The sequence below is a fragment of the Pholis gunnellus genome (assembly GCF_910591455.1).
Source record: "Pholis gunnellus genome assembly, chromosome: 17".
Classification (NCBI taxonomy): Eukaryota; Metazoa; Chordata; class Actinopteri; order Perciformes; family Pholidae; genus Pholis; species Pholis gunnellus.
The window spans coordinates 16,418,299-16,439,200 of NC_136544.1; the positions used below are offsets into that span (position 1 = coordinate 16,418,299).

Genomic DNA, 20,902 nt, shown 5'->3' on the forward strand with positions numbered 1-20,902 from the left:
TGCAATGTGATATTGTGATGGGCTTTTATCACTATTTTATGACCAGTCCTTCAAATAATTTTGAAAACAATAAACAAATGTACCTTTAATATGTTTGCAGTCCTAATTCAATTACTTTTGATATCTTAGCTCATATTGCTGCCTATTATTATTACCAGTTCTCCCAAAATAAGCTGATATACACCAGCAGAACACAAACAAACTAAAGGTCTCCACACAGAGAGATAATAAAAGCCATCCTATATCCTGCAGCTACGTATTAATTCATCAGTCTGCCATTAACTTCTGTGCTAGCCCATCTTATTGTTTATGACAGAAAACACTAAACATTGTATCAGCTGCTGTTTCAAATTAAATGCACAATTGATAGTATTCCTCAGACTACACATTCAAAAACACCACAGTGCACAGGGGTGAAAAACAGTTGTTTTAATGTTAAATCAGTTACAAGTGCAACTTTGATCATGTCCCACTGTTTAACAGCCTCAATTTGCAAATGTTCATGTCAACAATTTCATTCAACACCCCCGGGTCAGAATACACTTTCCTGTTGTAACTAATGGAGGTTTCTACTTTTTAAATTGTATTTTTTTTTTTTTTTAGATCATGAGACCCAGTGTTATACTTTTATTTGATGTGCAGAGAGTTGATTTCTAATCCCCCTTTTGATTTTAGGAAAAGAAATGTGTATGACGGTATTAATGGGATATAATACAACACAAGTTGCAGCATGAACTAAACCTCAATGGGCAGTGATTCTGGGGCAACAGAGAGTCAAATGTGCAGCCCACTACTCACAGATCATCACATGTAAACTACCCACAGTTTAGGTTTACTAAGAACAACCAGCCGCACTGATTCAAGTCAAGAGCATCTCCAAGATGTCATCGGCTACAATCAAACATTGGAGAGGAGAGTTGGTTCGTCCCGACCTCTGTTAGTAAGGTCAACATCTGCTGTTTCAACACCGGGTCCACGCCAGCGTTGCATGTGTTGTAGATACCCACGACTGAGTGCGTTCAGTCTCAGTAACGTGTGTGAGCAGCTACAGTCGGAAAACTACGACTACTGATACGGTAAAGTACCAAGAAATGTTCCTCTTAGTGCCGGATCTCCTGCCAACAAGTGAATCTATTTTACCTCAGACCCATATTGTTCAAAACGTTGTTGAAATACAGATAGTAACTTAGAAATCCACAAACTCAGAGCTATTGTCGCAACACATATCCAGGCCGAAGACCAAAAAACGTGTTCAATCCTAGTAATAGTTTAATAAAGAAACACACAAACATAAAAGCCTAAAAATGTCACACCTTATAATCTAACTCCCACGTTTAAGCCAGCAAAATAAAAAAAAACACAAGCAAGGTAGCAGTAACCTTACCCCAAATAAAGAGTAGAATTAATTAAATACGAGGTACAACTTTTTATGTTCAGCCATTACCAACCCCATGGGTGACTGACAGTGTCGTGACAAGTCCGTCAGGTATCTCTGAAGGGTCTTGTGTGAAATGATCAATGTATCTAGCATGCGTTCACCCACTTCAGGACAAATGAACCACTTCGAAGCACTCGCCCTCACATTTACAACGAGGGGAGTCCGTGTTGGTAACCGTTTGTGCCCGGCTGAAGATCTGTCGTCGGCAAGTTAAAAACTCACCCGCGGAGGCGTCACAAAATGTAACCCCTCCCTCCCCTCTGACCCCCTGTGCGGCCCTCTCGTCACCCCCCCCCCCCCCCCTCCCTCACTGTACAGCCTGCTCGTTGGCTGTGCTGCCCGAGTCCTGGGGCTTCATGACGTCAGGGAGCTCTGGGGGAGTGGAGAACGACTCGACCCTCAGCTGCTCATATGAATCATCTGAAAGTGACAACAGTGGAGAGAGAGAGAGAGAGAGAGAGAGAGAGAGAGAGAGAGAGAGAGAGAGAGAGAGAGAGAGAGAGAGAGAGAGAGAGAGAGAGAGAGAGAGAGAGAGAGAGAGAGAGAGAGAGAGAGAGAGAGAGAGAGAGAGAGAGAGAGAGGAGAGAAGAGAGAGAGAGAGAGAGAGAGAGAGAGAGAGAGAGAGAGAGAGAGAGAGAGAGAGAGAGAGAGAAGGATGATACATCACAGGAAATCAGAGCTGCTATCGTTCAGAACAAGCGGCTCTGCTCAGTCTGGACTCAGAGCGCCATAATAAAACAAGTGACTGGACGATGCCAACACTTCAACACTGTTGACTAAAGAGTAAACTACTTACCACTCAGGCGGAACGCTAACCCCACCGTGGCCGGGGCCTGAGGTCGAGCGGTTTGATTTGTAAAGCCACAATTCCCAAGAGTTTGACCGTCATTGAGCATCACGTCATCCTGGTGAAGACATTTTATGAAAGATAAACGTGGTGAACAGAACAGCCAGGAGACCATTTCTATCGTCCACGTTATCAGCCTTTTCAGACACGGTGTTCAAAGCCTCTGAAGAAATGTAGGAGTCAGAGTTGCCAGCGCAGTGAAATGGGTGAGGACTCATCTCTGTTGTGAAACTACTTGCATTCCTCTCAGCCAGCGTGTTTGTATTCAGTGTCAGTGAAGGAAGAATCCTGTAACCATTGGGTCAATTTAATGATGCAAATAAATCAATTTACTGTCATATATGACAAAGATCCTCAAATCTGAGACGCTGAACCCAGAGTATATTTAGCATTTTAACTTAAAATGACTGAAACTATGAATGTATCAAAAGTTGACAATTAATTGTCTCGACTGATCTTTGCAGCTTTAAACAGCAGAGCGTATTCCTGAGACGTTGTCTCACAGTATTTATCTTCATATTATCTCCCCTTCACTCTCCTCAATCAGACGGCGATAGAGCATGAATGTGAATTATAATATTGCTCTAAAGATTGCTTAAGCTGTTAGCTTTGTGTCCACTAACTGGACATTTCACTGGTACGCTCCTTTACCTTGTAAAGTCTCTGATCTTCAGGGGGCCTCTTTAAAATGCCTTCCACAATGCGCTTCAGCTCATAGACTGTGGTCGACTCTTTGGCATCGGTGAAGATGGTCGTCTTGTTGCGTCGGATCATTAGAAACACGTCCTGAAGAGAGAGAGAGAGTGAAGAGGAAAGAGTGGAAATGAGACACTGATGACTCCCGAGAATATTGACGTCAGATAAACCACCGTTGACCTTGTGAATGCTTTCCTCTCAGACAGGATGCCGTGAATCTCTGGAGGCACGTTTGGTCTGAAACAAATCAGCCCAGACAGAAGTATGCTGCATCTATAGAAATAACCGCTGTCTTTCATCCATAAGCCTCACTCAGAAATAAAGATACTTTGGTGTAAAGTCAAGTAACTCATAATCTCCTCATTACTGGTCATCTCTGTGCTAAAACCTCCACGAAGTGTCTGTTTGCATCAGCAGGTAGAAACTTTATCTTTTGCTCAGTAGTGGAAGTTATTCAGATCAGTTACTACCACCAAACTGTGAAAATACTCCACTACAAGTCCTGCATCCAAACCTTACATCAGTAAAATACTAAACTTTTCCTGAGCTCAGACCTGTTTGCAGCTTTGTGAGAAATGCTTTTTCCTTTTAAAAAGTGTATTTAGCTTAAGAAGTAGGATGATTGTTTCAACACATAAAGGAACACTTCATCCTTCAGTTCGTCACAAATATTCAAAATCAACACATCTGGAGAAACGTGATTTTCACTTCACCGGATGATCAGCTGTAATCTGAAAAATAACTACAACTGTCACACAAGTGGAGTGGAGTAGTATAAAGTAAGTGAAGTATAAAGTTTCATACAATGGAAACACTCAAGTGAAGTACAAGTACCCTAGTACACTAGTGTGATACTTATTGTACAGAATACTGAGCACAAAACAATGCCCGAGCTAATACAGATGTTAACTCAAACACTAACTATGGAGATGAAGCTGCAGATAAAGTAAACGTTGCAGCGATAACCTCTGTCTGAACTAGCTCCGTAAAAGGTTCTCAGCCATTACACAGAATAGATTACATGAGAAGAAGAAACAACTAACAACTAAACCAATGTCTCCACAGGTGTGGCACTAAATCCCAAGATGATTTAAGTATTGACTCCTGTAGAAACTCTTAAGTAAATATTAATAGCATCATTATAAGCTACTTGAAGTCTTTGAGTTTGTCATTTGTTCAATGTGTTTGACCTCATTACAGACAATAACTAAGTATAACTCTGGAGGGTTAAGATGTTTGGCAGCAGCAGAGACTATAGTGACAGTAGTTTGGTGAATTAGTTGATGAGCTCGTGAGGTTCATACAAACAGACTGATCTAGTGTGACTCCATAACGTCACACCGGTCTCTACATGCAGGCGTTTAAAGACAGGCAGCAGCTGCCAGCTAGCGTCACAACGAGCTAACGTTAGCCTGCAGCTAGCTGGAGTAGCTCCCTGTGGGTCTGGAGATCGTGCCCCTCTCCCAACACATCACATACTAAACACACGTTGCTGTTGTCTAACGTTAAACTTCCTTCATTTAACTGTCAAAAGCAAGTTGTTGTTTTTTTTAATTCTATGTTAACATTAACCGAGATACAGCGGCTACTGACAACTTCTGCTAGTTAGCTTCTTCGTGGCTAGCTAGCCATTTCATCAAAGCAAAGTTTGCCAGTTGGGTTTGTCACGTATCCAAAACGATGTGTATTTATATGCGCTTTCGTCTGCGCCCCTCTCGGATAACCTAGCTGTCGACTCGAGCATTATAAAAGCGATGTCCAGCTAGCTGAAGCTACAGTGTTGACGTTAACCAACGTAAGGAAGCTAACCCATGTTAGCAAGGGTTAGCTAAACAAAGACATCAGCTTCTGGATGGTCGTTTTTTGTCACGAGCCTGGTTCCGCTACTGCCGGCAGACATTTAAACGCTTAAATGAAGACTTAGTGACTAATTAAAGTTAAGTTTGACTCGTCAACGGGCCGTTACATCTGGAGCTGGATCTGTTTTCCTCACTCACCATTTCTTGCGGTTGGTTGCACACAGAGGGAGAAAAAAAAAACGCCTCCACCGCACAGCGACAACTGTGAGATCACAGCAGCGTCAGACACACCGGCCACTCCCAAACCAACCAGCTGGTGGCGGTACATTCTTCTTCTTCTACCAATCTTTGATGTAGAAATCAACCCTTTCGTGAGTCAACACAGAAAACATGACTATTCCCAATAAGATGATTCATGCAACGTATTAGCAGGACACAGGGTGACTGTAAAATAGTTTAAACATAATAATGTGAAAAAATTGCGGGAACAAGAGGGGAAAAAAGACGATATAAAATAACAGAGAAGGTAGGCAATACAATCTAATTTCTTAAGTTTATTAAAAAAAAACTGTAGCATATTCAGTATATAAGCACATTTCTTATTTGTTGTTATTTGGATAGACTCAAAGTACTTCCTAAATTCAATCCAGAAAGGTTCAAACGATGAGCAAGACCTCGAGAACTTTATGGATGTGAAATATCCCCAGTAGAATTAATAAATTGACAGTCTGTTGAACTTTCTGGTTTTTGTTTTCATAGTATGATACTACATCCTTGTTGTTTATTTTATTTGATGTGGACATCACAGTAGCATTAGAATTGTAACACACATTTATGCACAAATGCTAATTTACAACACCTGTCCACAGGAGGCTTTTTTTCCTTGGCTTCCATCTTAATTTAATGATTGGTTTGTTACCGAATAATCCTTGATTTAGTTTAGCGTCGAGTCTAATTCTAGTTTCTTCTCACTGGTTGGTTCTTTCATGTGGGAGAACTTAACTTCCACCTCTGAGCCCGACAGCAGCTGTCCTCACAGGGAGTGGAGCAGCTGAACAGACCACAGCTGAGAAAGATCAGGGTTCCTCCTTCCTGTTGCGTTTGTGACATTGTGGCGTGGTTGACTGGTCAGCGGTCGATTCATGATACAGAAAGATGCAAACATATAAAAACAAACACATTTTTAAATGAGTTTTTTTTTTTAAAACAAAAATCTTTTAAAATGTAACAATTCTTTAGGTTTAGGAGGTTCTTCATAGAAAACATGACCTCTGAAACTCAGCTGTTGTTGTTTGACACATTTACTAAAGATTTAAAAAGTGTGGATGTTTTCTTTAAACAAAACACTGAAGTCTGAAAACAAAGAGGCTCCAATTGATCTTTGCATAACTTCTGATTGCCTGAGCAGGTAATAGATGAGATTCTTATGTTGCAGATGCTCTACTGTACATACAGCATATGTTCATGTTAACGCGTTAAAACAGTTGTAACTAAAATCAAATCATGGTGCTGACAAATGCCTTCATCTGGAGAGCATATTGATTACACTGTAGTCACATTTTTCATCTTGCAAACAATCAAAACAATTCTTATTTAAAGCAAGTTTATTTACATGTTTTACATTTTATACACATCAAACAACAACAAGAAAAATCTGGCAGAGCAGCCTTGAAAATATAAATAAATCCTGATGTAAAACACAACACTGTTGTCTCCACCAGACTCATACGGTTCCAGCACAAACTATAATTTACTTAATTATAATTTCTATATTTTCTAAACTTTTGGTCATTAAAGAACTGCATTACGTTTGTAATGCTCTTTCAGCATATTGAAGTACAATGTTGCATTCTGATATGAAAGAGGATTTCCAAAAATAGCATACAAGCATGTAAACGGCCTTCCACTGAGCCGATGGACAAGAAATGGGTCAACACCTAATTTAGATTGAACGGATTCGAAATGACAGTGAGTCACTGACGGAGTGAAAGATGACGTAGAGACACATTCCCACTGAGGCCTGAAGAACTACAGCACTTTTTCATGATTTTGTTCATAAAACGGAGCCCAATTGACCTGAAAAATAATACAACTGAGTGAGAAAACGTGTGCACTAAAGTGAAACTCCTCCATATTTTCTTAAGCTGCTTTGAGATTGTTTTCAAATTCACTGACTTTCTCTTTCTGAAAAACACCTCGAGAAAATGCAGATATTCCATGATCCCGGAAATATGTAGAACGTCATATTACATATACACAAAAATATATTCAACTCACCAAATAAACTTCAGATATCTATCTAATCACGAAGGCACTCTCTCTGATCTTGGAATAAGCAAACTGTGGAACAGAGAGGCAAGAACACAAGAGTCATTTTACAGAATCACAACACAAAGGCTCATCAACCTCAAAAGGTTCAAAACCTTCACTTACATTCAGTCCTCTGGGGGATTGGACGGGCTGCAGTCCCGTACAGCAGAGCACTGAGAAGGGCCTCTCCTTCGTCTTCGAATGCTCTTTGAAACACAGACTGAACACCTTGGCAGGCAGGTAGACGTCCCAGTCAGCTGCATGCTCCTCTATTAGATCGCCTACCATCCTGTTCATAAGCAGCAAAAAGAGAAACATGGAGTCATGATGAGAGATGTTTCAGTGACATGCAGCCATCAGCTTAAAAAGAAAATAATCACGGGATACACGTGTGCCCTGCTGAGGGGAGCGACAAAAACTTTACTTCAATGTTTTATTCACTATATGTTTTATATTCCTGTCAATTTAGAGCTGGAAGATGCATTAATGCACTACAGACACAGTATTTATTAGTGCTGACCTGTCAATCAGCTGCTGAGTGGTCAGATCCACGGTGCCCGTCTGCTGATGATAGACGACCAGAGCGACGGTGATCTTCAGCTGATCTTTCAGCTCTCTGTTGATCTAACACGGGGACACATTCACACAGTGCATCTATGTGAGACACTGGCTGATGAGGACACAATGTTATACAAACACTTTATTATAAAACTAAATGTGTGGCGACCTAAAATGCCACCCGTCCCTCCGTGGAAATAGTCATTAAAGGTTTTAAATTCAAGCTGAGGAGCCGGTAACTCTTCCTTGCATCCAACTGTGTCGTATGATAAAATGTAGAAGGTTTTCCCTTTAGGCTCTCTATAACAAATAATACGAGCAGTTCAATCAACACTCACTTTGTGGACTATGTCATGAGGCAGTCTGGAGAGGATCCTGATCGGGTATCCAAAGTGGGCGATGATGTCGACAACGTGCTTCGCGACATCCGTAGGGAGGCACGACTGCATCGGCACAGCCTCCACCCACTTGGAGAAGTAGTCCGTCACCGTCAGGATGTACTTGTGTCCGTTCAGCGTTTGGGGAAGCGGCCCTCTGACATCCAGACCAAGCCACTGCCACGGCTCCTTCACCTGCCAACACCACATCACAGTGAACATCACAACCACTTTGGGTTCAGTTTAATGCTGCTGTACCTTCGGGTGATCCTGTTGTAACTCACCTCTATCACCTTCTCAGGATCCTCACAGTCTGTCTGTGAACACTACAGACGAGCACTTGATTAAAACACGTCGTGATATAGAAGTCAAAGTATAAAAGTTTAAACCATGAGGACTACATACACTCACATCATCATCTGGAGCCCACTGAACATCCTGCAACCGAAATGTCATTTTAATAATGGGAAAAATGATACAATGTCCAATGGGATATAAAGATGAAAAAGTGTTTGATAACAAACTGCAATAATGAAGATAAACATCTGATCTTGCCTAATGTCATACCACAATAATGAGATTAACAAGTAATGAAAACATGTTGATTTGTTATATTATCATATATATATATATATATATATATATATATAAAATATACAATTTATAATAAAACCTACCCGTGGTGAACAGTAATCTCCATGGAAGAAGTGTGGAAATGACTCTATCTTCATCAGCCCTTCATCGACTATAATCCTCCATTTGTCATTTGACTTCTTTGGGTCGTTGTCCCTGAAAATAAAACCATAAAAAAGCCAAAACATTAAAGAAGCAACAATCCAAAGGGATACAAACTCAACACCAGAAAACACTTAATACAGGAATGTAGGTCCCAACTGAAAGTGCTCTCTTACTTCCTCACAGTATTAATAGAATCATTAAAAGCTTGTAGTAGAGCATCACAACTAAGTTACACTATAAATGTGAAAAAATGCAACATGTACGACATCACACAGACGTTTTATACCAGCAGAGTGACAAAAGGCTGTGGCCTGCTGGTAAAGCCAGAATAAACAGTGGAGGGTTAGGACAGAGCCAAACGTTAAGGACCTTACCCAGCAGGCTGTTCCTCTGTGCAGCTGGGCTCTTTGTTCCGGACTCTTCTCTTTGCCGTGGCAGCAGTGATAGTTGGAGACGGAGCTGGACTCGTCTGTGAGGCTTTTACACCAGCTGACTGGATACAGAGAAACAACACACTGTGTTCAGAAACCTGAACTGATCGTCACTGTAAGCGACTAATATACTTATATTGATAGACTCCATGGTGCTTAAGTGAATTCAATTAAATAAAGTGTTTTAACCTTAACCCAAAGAAGCTCAATCTGAGCAAACCGATGCTTTACAAGTTCAGAGAAAATGGACCAACATGCTGCTAAAATGACCACCAATGAAAGATGAATCACAGAATTTGAACAGTTAAATGTTAATATAATATGCGCTCACCTTGAATCTCTTACTTCTTGTGCTGATGGAAGCCTATATCAGGGGGGCAGTGACAGTGATTACATGAAATATATTCAGATAATTATCATACAGATGAAGCTTCTGTGCTACTAAAGCGTTTCACTGTCTTGCTCTGAATAACTTTTCCACTCTATACGCTGATGTGTTTGTGAAATGATCCAAAGACACTGAGTAACGACAGACAAACCTCTCTTTTCTGAGTCTTGCCAGGAGATGAAAACATGGTGGGAACTGCATCTTCCAGAAGTTTCACACATTTGCCGGTCCTGTCGATGTATTGCTCCTCGAAATGTTTGATGCACAGCACAGAGAAGCGAGACGGGGTCCAGTCCTTCAACTTCATGTTGATCAGCCATTTCTTGAGCTTTCGGGGATTGTAGACGGGAAATCTGTAGCAGCCAAAAACTCATTAAACCACTGAACTCCATTCAAAAGTCAGTGAGTTTTGCCTTAATGTTCTCATTGGCAGAACTCCCGTTACTTGTGTTAAATATCACATGCACAAGGACGTCAGCACTTCACTTAAGTTTTGCAATCTTTATTATTAGTGTGATGGATGTACTCAAAATATATACAATGTTGAAAAGTGATGAACATGTTTTGTAAGATCTATCTGAAGTCCATTCTGTCCAATACATCATATTTATAATCTGTACGCAGGTGAATCTTTCACTGCCTGACTCTAGTTAGCGTTATGCTCGTTATGTATCCTCATCTTAAATTCGTAGTAAGAAAATAAAAATATCAAAATGTGCTGGAAAAACTTGCTACTGAGTTGCTAACTAATGCTAATGCTATTCATGCTGATGTTTATGTTAGCTTTATGTTCGCTAGCTCGACTATTCATAAATCTGCCGGCTAGTTCTGTTTACGAGTGACAAATGTTTAATACTCACTTAAAATACTTCACATCTGACTCGCTGGAGCTTTCGCAGTCGTAGACACATTTATATCTTCCCATTTAGTACACAATTTAGTTTAATTTGCGTCCAAACAAACCGACTTTGTTGCCAACAGTTGTTTGAGCAACCAGTCAAGGTAGCAATAATACAACCGTAACATCTGGTCCCAATTTTCAAAATAATAAACTCATGACATATTTGAAAACTTGCATTAACAAAGTCAAATACATCTGAAAATAATTACATCGTCATTGGCAGTATACAGGAGTGTATTTTTGCTTCTCTTGTATAAAAACCCTGTTGAATATTCAACGGCATTTGTTAATTATACACAAACCGGAAATGCATATTTTCAGCTACTACCCAAAAATGATTACTAACTTGACGCAACTGTTGCGTCAACGTTTCTTCTTCGTGTCGTCTTTAATTGCACATAAACGCCCCGCAGCGCCACCTTATGGATACAAGATAGAAGGGCAGTCAGTTATATTTTATTTGTATGACACATTTGTACACCTGTAAAAATCTAAATATTTCAGTACAAATATAGATTTATTTTTTCTCTACTTGTATCATACACACAGAATGTTTTAAACAAACAACACTGTTTGATCAACATTAAAAACTGTGATAAACAATGCAAAATGGCTGCAGATGTCACACATCTCAGTTGTTCTTTGTTTTCCACTCAACCCTCCACTCATCCCAGTCCAGCAAAGTTCGTTTTGTGTCCCATCCTGCAGCTTCCACACCTGAAAATTTACATTGGCAAAAATAATGTTTTCTATTAGTAAATTGCACAATCAAAAGTTGGTGATTATTTGGTTAAATTAGCTTTGTGTGTGTGCTCACCTTTGAGAAATGGATTGAAAATAGTGTCCATCATCTTGTGACTCTCATGTACCATTTCCCAGTTACCTTTAAAATATAAGAGCGTGTAAAGGAGAGAAAGCACTGCTATTATTGTAAAGAAATGAATGGAGGTAAAGGCTCACTTTGGGTTGGGGGGTCTCTGGATGTTGAAGGGCTCAACTTGCTGCTGAGCCACACAGCTTGGCACACGGCTCTGATTTCATCATGTACTGATGCTTCTGGTCCCAGACAAACACATACACGGCCTGAGAAGAACACAGCAGAGTTATTAAACAACATTCAAAGTTATATGGCTCTGAAACACATGATGGGAGATTACACACCATTTCGTACTCCCAAAAGGTAAGGCATGTTGTTTTCCCTCAAAGCCAAATTCAGATCCTCTGGGCTACAAAATAATAAGCAAAATTATAATAAACTGTGTAATTGTGCGTCATTTCTCATCATATGAACAAAACATTGAATTACCTTTCCACAACCTCCTGTAGCCTCACTCCAAGTTTGATTGGCACCGTTTTCCTGAACTCTGTAAACAAGCCGTAGAATCCATTATTCTGAATGCACAAAATGAACATATTAATAATAGCAACATAAATAAAACTACATTTATTTATACAGCGCCTTTCCAAAGCAAGGTTTACAATGTGCTGTACGAGGATAAAACAACAAACGACAGAATCATGAAAGTGTTCATCATAAAACAAGAACAACAGCTCCACGAGGAAAACAATACACCCTCATATATTAATATTTATTGATATATATATATATATATTAATATATATTCTGTCTCAATGCTGCAACAATTGGACATTTGAATTAGTCATGATGAAGATGTCACAAAATTACCCAAGAGAACCGGTTCTCTCTGATTGGCCTCCGGTGGACTCAGGACCCGTCCGTCCTTCAGGTAACGCTGCAGCACAATCGAGAGCCGCGCCTCGTTTAAGGTTTCCATGACAACCGAGCGCACAGCCTTGTAGTTGGCAAAGAGGTGGAGGACGGTGAAGAGGAGGAAGAGGCTCACCGTCAGCCTGAGGGGACGGAAAGAGGTATGAAAACATGGAAAAATGAAGTCTTGTGTCAGATTGTGATGGTGATTTATACGCGTTTTCTATGACGACACTTACATCGGATTATCTGTGACGACGGGAATGAGCATCAAACTGACCAGCAGTCCAGCCAGGTTCACTAAAGTCTCCTGTGGGAAATCAAAGACATGCAGATGACACAAGCACATGGTCCAGTGCAGACAGCTGTTCAGGGCGGATTTTAACAACGACTTTTATACATGTCACAGTAAGAAAAGCACATCTGTAAATAATAAAATCAATGATTTCAGAGTTTCATTTAGCTGCTTCAGTTTCAGGCTCCCGGTATTGTTCATTAGGCAGAGCCATCGATAAGTCAAAATGACGTAAATAAGGCCTTTTGTACTACTTCATGTACACTGTGATGTGCCAGTTAATAACGGTCCCTGGTCACAATAGAAGAGCACATGAATGGGTGAAGGAAATAGACGTCTGTATTCACCGCAACTGTGCACAATGTTCTCCATCACAGGAATAGAAGATTCATTATACGCACATCTCGCAGGTTCAAGGCGATCAGAAAAACAGCGTCAATAAGGGAAACGGTAACGCCTCCACGCTACTCCATGCCAACTGTATTTATGAATGACCATGTTTCAATCCTACTTGGATCTTCTTCAGGTCACAACGTTTGAACCACACCCATATTTATACATCATGCACACAAACAGGCTCCATGACGGGAGGCGTGGTTCATCCAAAATACATAAAGTGATAAAAAACATCCACAAACAATTAACAATTCAATAAGGTACATAAAACAGTAATACAAAAGCCATACTTCTAATTATCAGACATATATGTCATATTCATTATCACACAGAAACTAAGTAAGTCAGTAATGAAGTTTTTAGAAAATTGAATACATGAACAGAAATTGGGTCAAAACATCATCAGATCACAATAGAACGACGCACCTGTTATATTTATAACATGTTTTCATTTGTACAAATCTGTGTGTCACGGCACGGGGTAGTGTGCAGGCGCTACCTTTCTCCTGATTCACCACAAGTTACCACACTGTTCACAATAGGTTTCCTCCACAATAAACAGTTAACGGTCATAAAGTACCTGACTGCCATCTTTGGCGGAGATGTCGGCCATGTTGTCTCTGCGAGCCTGATGAACAGTCAGAGCCGCTCTGGTGGCTCCGCCTGCCACTCCGACAAGAGACTGGAGAAGAAAAACACACAGAAGTCAGCTTGTGTTCATCAAGAAATGCATTGAAGCCCTAAACCTTTAAGTCGACTGAGCGTTTCTCAGGTCAACAACGGGATATTTTGACAATCCATCAGGTTTGATTGACAGTCTGCAGCCTGGTTCCAGACCTGTGAATCCAATACTGTTTACTCAAAACCTCTATGATTTATCTTCAACCCCATTAAAGGTTCTCTATTTGATATTCAGAGCATTATTATAGCAGCAAACAACTTTGCTTTTTTCCCTTCATCCCAGCTGATTTAACTGATTTAAAGGTCTTTTTACCTTGAATATTCCGGCTGTACAGACAATCACGGTGAAGCAAGCAGGAAAGTATGGAGCCAATATTTCCATGAACATGGCGATGTCGTTGAGGACGTCAGCAAAAAGCCTGGTAGCAAATCAAAAGACAGAACTGTGAATGGGTTCATAATAATGAGTAGAGGAGACTTTTTAACACCATGCTTACCTCCACTTTTTGGCCTCAGAGTCCAGTTTACTCCTGAAACAAAGACAAAGAAACTGATCATGAAGAGGAATTCCCATCAGTGAAACACAAGCTCCCAGAACTTTTATTGCACTTAAATAATAAAACATATTTAAAAACACGAGTCCATACCCTTTCTGCCAAGCGAAGAGGATTCTTCCCAACATGCCAGTTCCATCTGCAGGGGAAAACCATTAGTTTGCAGGTGGCACTCACCATGCTAGAGTTACATACATTTGTGGTGTATTTTAAGGGATCACCTCTTAGGAGCCAGGTGACTGTGGCTGCAGCTACCGTTGCCGCTTGGTTTCCAACACCGACACCTTTGAGAGAAGCCTGAGTAGCCAGAGTCCCTGACAGAGAACTGGAGAAAGCCTGAGAGAAAGAGAGAGAGAGAGAGAGAGAGAGAGAGTGAAGACTGTGGCTGGAGAGTTTCAATCTGACGGTGACGATCTCAATAGTGTTAGTGCGTCATTTACTGTACCTGCACAGTATCCCAAAACTGGTACTGCAGGTAATCATCACTGACGCTCTCTGGATAGCCCTGAGGCAGAAAGACACTCTGAAATACAAAGTCAAGATGTGAGTCTGAGGGGGGGGAGTGGATGAGCAGTCGATGTAGCTGTTATATCGATGTTTTTCTTCTTACCTGGCTGTTTTAAGAGAGATAAGACAGTTTACTTCAGACAACAAATGCATTATTTACATTAGAAATAGTTTTAGCCCCAAAAGAAGAAGAACTAAATGATTAAAGTTTGATTTAGTTTCAGTCTTAAAAATTCAAATCTGCACCACTGATGTAGAAAAGAAGAGATCAGACTAGAAGAGAATAGGATCCTTTTGATGCTGCTGCAGTGTTTATTGATGTATATGTTCATGCTGCAAATGGATATTGACTTTAGGATTGTTAATAATATAATTATTCATTGGGTTTTGTTTCCCTTGTTATGTTATACTATTATAAGATTAAAAAATCATCTCATTTCTATCTGTTTTATGCTCATTTACTTTGTTGAAAAGCACTTTGTGCTGCAGTTCTTGTATGAAAGGTGCTATACAAATAAAGTGTATTATCACTTTAATTATTATTTAGTTGATGTTCCCACAGTGTTGCGTGACTGGAGAGAATACTGTTGGAACCTCGATCGTCATTGAACCATAATGGTGCAGTTAGTATTTAAATCTGCACACGTCTTTTACCAATGAATGAATCCTTACTTTAAAAGCTCCAACAATAGAGTTTCCTCTTGATTCACCTTTACTCCCATCTCTTCTCCTCTCCATCACTGCGTCCTTTGCTAAATACTTCCAGGACTCTGCACTGCCATATCTCTCTGTGGCCAAAACCACACCTCCAGCTGTCTCCATATGGACCGTTAGGAGCGAAAAGACTAAACGTAAGACTAAACTGACGAGCCGACATAAACTGCAGTCTGAAATACGCTGGAATGTATTCAATTAAAGTTCATTTTGGCTCAGTACAGAGTAAAACTAGACACAGCCGACGTGTTGTCTTTGCTGTCGTGATTTTCGTTGGAGCACTTCCGTGTTTATTTCCGCCCTCAGTTTGAAGAGTCCTCATTGGTCGATTAGGAGTGTAAGGCGGGGCTTCGATAAAAGACCAAAAACTAGAATCAGAGCCGTTTATTGTTGTAAGTGCGTTACACATACAAGGAAGTTGACGTGGTGAATGGTGCACAACAATAAACAATGAACACAGTGCAATATTCGAGACATAATAAAAAAATAGAAAAATATTAAAAGTTACAATAAAATATGGTAAACAAACAAACATAACGTTAAAACAAGTATATCATAAAAGTGGCATGTGTATTTAAATATAGAAAGGATGTGCAAGGGAGTGCAACAGTAGGAAATTGTCCAGGGGATGTAAGAGTCAGAGCTGAACCCAACTGCAGACAGGAAGAAACTGGTCTTGTGCTGTGAGGTCTTGGTCCTGATGAACCGCAGCCTCCTGCCAGATGGAAGGGGCTCGAACAGTTTATGTCCAGGTTGAGAGGGGTCGGCTGCAATCTCTCTTGCTCGCTTCAGGGTCCTGGAAGCGAACAAGTCCTGGAGGGACTGCGGATTGCAGCCGATCACTCTCTCAGCAGAGCGAATGATGCGCTGCAGTCTGCCCTTGTCCTTGGCGGTGGCCTCAGCGTACCAGACCGTGATGGAGGAGCAGAGGATGGACTCAACGATGGCTGTGTAGAAGTGCACCATCATTGTCTTTGGCAGGTTGAACTTCTTCAAAGCTGTTGTTTGTCTGGGCCGATGCATTTAGCTAAAAAAATATCAACCAGCCGTCGTAACTCGACCAAACTTTATTATTACTCTGAAGCTGTGCCAGCAATTAACTGACGCAAGACAAGGCCAGTTAGTTGTTACAACACTAATGAATCAACCAACGTATCCCAATACACTGAAGTTTGACATGAATCTACAGTTTAAAAACACATTTTCTAGTAGAATTTTTAGCTTGTGGCTCCATGGATGAAGAGCCAGCAGAAGCCTGCCATGTTCTTTTGCACTGTGCAGAAAGATCCCGCTGTCTATGAAGGCTGCTAGAGTGTACAGTGGGTGGTGTCAGCTCTGAAAAAATGCAGTCAGGTAGTCATGAAGCACTGAGCGAAAGGGGAGTATTATATCTTATCTCGGTTGTAAAGCAGAGGGATGGCAGTAGACTAGAAAAACAAGAAGAGCAAGAAGTGTGTTTCAAAGAGATATAAGTGACTGAGCAATGAGCTGCTACGTGGAAGATAAAACCACAACATCTGTTTGTTCTCCCAGGATCATTTTCAAAACAATGAGGCAAATTGAAATCTTTGTCTGTTTCACAAGGTGAGGCAAGCACTGACACACCTTCCTCAAGTACTCAGGAATGCGGTGTGGGAAAGGAGAGAAGATTGTAACAATGCACAGAGTGTAAAACTGTGACTAACAAAGAAGAAGAGAGGAAGCCGAACCTGCGACTACACGGCACAGGACGTGACAGATACTGTAAACCGAGTGAGTGAAGGGTTTGACTTATGTGTGGGAGGGAGACAGAGCAAAGGAGGAAAAATACGTCCCAATAAATGGGCGTGAAAAGTTTCACACAAGAGTTTCACTGCCGGCTCTCAGTCCTGCCATTCTACAACGTACACAGCACCGGGCGTTCACAGGGACCAGCTGGGCCTCGGAGCTGTTTGTCTTTGGGACTTCTACTACAATGACGGCCGCTGTGTTTGGATGAATATGTGTGGAAAATCTTAAGCAAAACTTTCAACTTTTAAAAGGAAGAAGCTTCATGTGAAAGCGGTCACCTGAAACTGGACTTTTGTTTAGGGGACGCCTGTCAATACGACTGCCTGCCATCTCAATAGGACTTTAATATCACTCTGAATCACCAACTGGACAACTACGAACTCACTGAAGGAGTGCACTCTGACAGAGGATTTCAAGTTTTATCAGGTTTGTACTTTTAATAAAAACAATCACTCATTAAATGAGGTTTAATTGTGCATCATCGGGTGAATGTGATGTTCTTTATTCAAGTTGTATACTTCCTTTTGTCTGCTAGGACCAGAATTACAATTTAGTTTTTTCAGTTCAACTTTCTTAATCATTCTCAAACACACATTATGTAATCCTCACAAGTTTCTCACAGCCACTACAAATGATTCACGGGCCTGTAGAGCATTACATGGTGACTCTATTATTAACCCAGTCCTACTCTCTGCTGATGCATTTGTCTCGAGGTGACAAACACACAGAGCACGCTGGCGTGCCGCGTACAGCGCTTTGATAAAATCTGAGACTAGACAACTTGCCAGCCAAGCGGGAGGTTGTGTGATCTGACAAGTTTTTCAAGCATTTTTTGTTTTTGCCTAGTTAACAATGAACTCTTGATGACATTACGCCATCCAAAGGCTACTTTCTGTTTCATGATGGAAAATTCCCATGCTTCCGATTCCCAGAAAGAGCATACCGTGTGAACATTTTTGAAGAACATGTTTAGGCTTGTGGGGGACTTGTATTTTTAAATTCTTCAAACTGAGATTGTCTGGCCTTGCCAGCACTTTAGGCAACAGTTCAATCAGTCAAACTCAGGGTAAACACATCAAACCTTATAAACCTGTAATACAAGGTGGTAGCTTGGGAACACATCGCTCTGTTTTTAGCATAAAACATATCAGCAGCAGGCACCACAGGGCCGTCAGTTAGGAAATCAAGAGAAAACCCTTTGAAACCCCGGATATTCCCTTTGGGCCATGTTGAATTACACCTGGACTGATTCTTGTTATCATTAAAAACATGTGGGCAAAGATTAGTCTCATTATGAAGGGACATTATATGGGTCTTATTCAGGTTTAATAATGGAGAGAGACTGATATTGTGACATTAAACAGAGTGAGTAATCAGAACGTAAACGTGAACATTAATGGAACAGAAAAGATCAACGACAACCTGTGAAATGAGTGAGAATCTGTCCCGTTATGTCGATATAATCTGAGAAGAAACTACACGAGTGTTCCTCACAGACCTGGGGCATTAAAGCAGACACATTTTAACTAATTAAACATTTACCTACAGGGCTCGCCTCAGACATAAAGGGTGAAACCAGTTCCTTAAATGTCACTTTATCTTGAAAAACAAACAATTCTATCAACTGTGAACAAAGTGTTAAAAGCAGCCACTCAGACCAAACCTACAGTAAATTTGCTCTTTGCTTTTCAACCATCATTTGCATATTTCTCACTCAAAATGTTGTTATTTAGTAATTTTGGCTTTTCTTAATATCTTATGTTTTGCAGAAATGTCTAAGTTGAATGAAGCGGTGGAGAAGAAGGAGGAGGCCCTCCTACTGACCACCGTCCCAGGAGAAGCAGCCACAGAAAATAGGCCTAATCAAGCAAACATCAGCAATGGGCCGGGCGCCGCCTCCTTCTGCGATGACCAGTACCACAGGACACTCGCCATCTGCAGCATCATCTGTGGGATCTCCTGCATCGGATACAAGGCTCTGATCTATTCAGTCGAGGTACTTTTGAGTCAAAATGTCAAAAGCGGCACATTCCACGCTCCTGCTGGCCGTGAACTGCACATAACGCTTTCATGTTCACCGCATACTCAGGATGTTCTGGTCTGTGGTGCTTCAACACAAACACAGTGACCTGAAAGGAAGTTTGGCATTGAATTAAAAAATGTTGTCTCGTCTTTACCTCAACAGGCTGAGAAAGAGGAGGACCCAGAGAAAGCGGCGCCGCTTATAAAACGGGCAAAAAAGTTTGCCATCATCTCCATCGTGGTTTGGGTTTCCATTCTGGTTTTAACTCCCGTTCTGATGGTGCTGATCTCATACCTCCTCACTCTGGGAGACTGATCAACTTTGAACAATCACTACTGAAGTCAAACAGATGAGTGACTTTTTGGATGTTAATGGAGACGGACAGTACGAAGCTCCTCATCAACTACTAAACGCCGCAAAGACACAGACTGTTTTCTTGTGCTGATAACGTGACCGCTGTCCCAGTTTACACTTTTCTACTTATCCAAACCAGGTCTTGTGTTTTTTTATGAAAGGATCAACCACTCTAGAAAACAGTATAAAAAAACGTTACAACTTTTTTATATGCTGTAATATTTATTTAACAATATATGAACATGGAACAATTCAAAATCTAAATGACCATATCAAAATCCAGCATTTCCTATAGTTTGAGACATGACACATATACATTATATATCAAAGATTAGAAAAGTAATTCGCCAATAATGACCCAATCCTCAATATTACAATTTAACATACTCATTCTTAGATAATGTATATACTACAGATACTACAAAAGCTAATAAATTACTCCATCTGTCAATCTAAAAAGTAGTGACATTAACTTGTTCATCAGGGATTGGGTCTCTACTGGAGGACGTACATGTCACGGCAGTGAGAACATCCTCCTGCTCTTATTGACAACTTTACCTTGGAAATATTGCATTGTTACCATTCTAACTTTATTAATGTCAAATGTATCAATATGTTGTACTTTTATACAAACGGAAACGATTTCATAATAAAAACGACTTTGTGCTCCGATTTGTTTGAAGGATCTTGAACCGTCCTGGTAAAAACAATTACCAACAACATCTATTTAAACATTTTACAGTTAAGGCAATCTCATCGAAATTTGGCCAACAACAAAAATACATACATGAGCAGTTTATCAAGAAGTTACATTCGCAATACAAATATAGACAGCACGAAACAATCATTTAAAGCTAACCAGCAGTGGAATCTCAACACCGTCTTGTTTCCAAGTTATATGTCATACGACATAAACCTCTTCAGCCATGACATTTACACCAACAATTGAGAACTGAGCGGAGTAGAATGATGAACAAGTGCTACTTGTAGAGACACTTGACAGTACATATAAATCACTGACAAAAACTTGGTTGTGAAATTGGCAGAGGCGAATACAAATCTCTTGCTGGCATGGAAAAAAAAGTTAGATTCAGCATTTAATAAATCAGCTGCCTTTATGGATTATCTTACAATAATGCTGCAAGGTGACGACTGCTCGTGTGAGACAACGCTGTCTTTCAAACTCGACTGAAAAGGAAATCCGACGCATTGTGCATTTTAGAAAAGAAAACGGTCAACAACGAAACGGGAGGATGTGCAGATGTGTAACATAATTCTTCAATAACAACTTGTCACCACAACAATCGGACACGGATTGTGCTGATGAAGAAAAGCGCAGAGGTTGAAAATACATTAGAAACAGTCGTAGAAGCAGAATTATCTCCCGCCGTGGTTT

General features: G+C 40.6%; 4 protein-coding genes across 5 annotated transcripts; 1 reads left to right on the plus strand and 3 right to left on the minus strand.

Annotated features, from left to right (window-relative positions):
* Positions 1 to 1,726: 1,726 nt before the first annotated feature.
* elob (elongin B) lies at positions 1,727 to 5,017 on the minus strand. Its single transcript, XM_079177886.1, has 4 exons — positions 4,979 to 5,017; positions 2,937 to 3,071; positions 2,235 to 2,343; positions 1,727 to 1,858 (listed from the first exon to the last, which is right to left on the minus strand). The coding sequence occupies exons 1-4, from the start codon at positions 4,979 to 4,981 to the stop codon at positions 1,746 to 1,748; spliced, it is 360 nt and encodes a 119-aa protein (XP_079034012.1). The 5' UTR covers positions 4,982 to 5,017; the 3' UTR covers positions 1,727 to 1,745.
* A 1,136-nt stretch (positions 5,018 to 6,153) lies between these two features.
* On the minus strand, positions 6,154 to 10,774 carry LOC306709650 (uncharacterized protein). Of its 2 annotated transcripts, XM_079177884.1 has the most exons (12): positions 10,443 to 10,774; positions 9,734 to 9,935; positions 9,526 to 9,558; positions 9,138 to 9,256; positions 8,703 to 8,814; positions 8,437 to 8,463; positions 8,310 to 8,351; positions 7,987 to 8,220; positions 7,611 to 7,714; positions 7,214 to 7,379; positions 7,058 to 7,120; positions 6,154 to 6,856 (listed from the first exon to the last, which is right to left on the minus strand). In XM_079177884.1, the coding sequence occupies exons 1-11, from the start codon at positions 10,505 to 10,507 to the stop codon at positions 7,076 to 7,078; spliced, it is 1,149 nt and encodes a 382-aa protein (XP_079034010.1). In that variant the 5' UTR covers positions 10,508 to 10,774; the 3' UTR covers positions 6,154 to 6,856; positions 7,058 to 7,075. The 2 variants fall into 2 exon arrangements, with proteins under 2 accessions (XP_079034010.1, XP_079034009.1); XM_079177883.1 differs by having other exon boundaries at positions 6,154 to 7,120.
* Positions 10,775 to 10,921: 147 nt separating this feature from the next.
* On the minus strand, positions 10,922 to 15,618 carry rusf1 (RUS family member 1). The gene is made up of 14 exons (XM_079177882.1): positions 15,318 to 15,618; positions 14,584 to 14,661; positions 14,360 to 14,474; positions 14,232 to 14,277; positions 14,082 to 14,114; positions 13,898 to 14,003; positions 13,484 to 13,585; positions 12,452 to 12,522; positions 12,171 to 12,355; positions 11,790 to 11,847; positions 11,645 to 11,709; positions 11,444 to 11,566; positions 11,301 to 11,366; positions 10,922 to 11,200 (listed from the first exon to the last, which is right to left on the minus strand). The coding sequence occupies exons 1-14, from the start codon at positions 15,465 to 15,467 to the stop codon at positions 11,115 to 11,117; spliced, it is 1,284 nt and encodes a 427-aa protein (XP_079034008.1). The 5' UTR covers positions 15,468 to 15,618; the 3' UTR covers positions 10,922 to 11,114.
* Positions 15,619 to 16,892: 1,274 nt separating this feature from the next.
* On the plus strand, positions 16,893 to 20,900 carry LOC306708937 (transmembrane protein 265-like). Its single transcript, XM_079176912.1, has 3 exons — positions 16,893 to 17,555; positions 18,899 to 19,125; positions 19,315 to 20,900. The coding sequence occupies exons 2-3, from the start codon at positions 18,901 to 18,903 to the stop codon at positions 19,465 to 19,467; spliced, it is 378 nt and encodes a 125-aa protein (XP_079033038.1). The 5' UTR covers positions 16,893 to 17,555; positions 18,899 to 18,900; the 3' UTR covers positions 19,468 to 20,900.
* Positions 20,901 to 20,902: the final 2 nt, after the last annotated feature.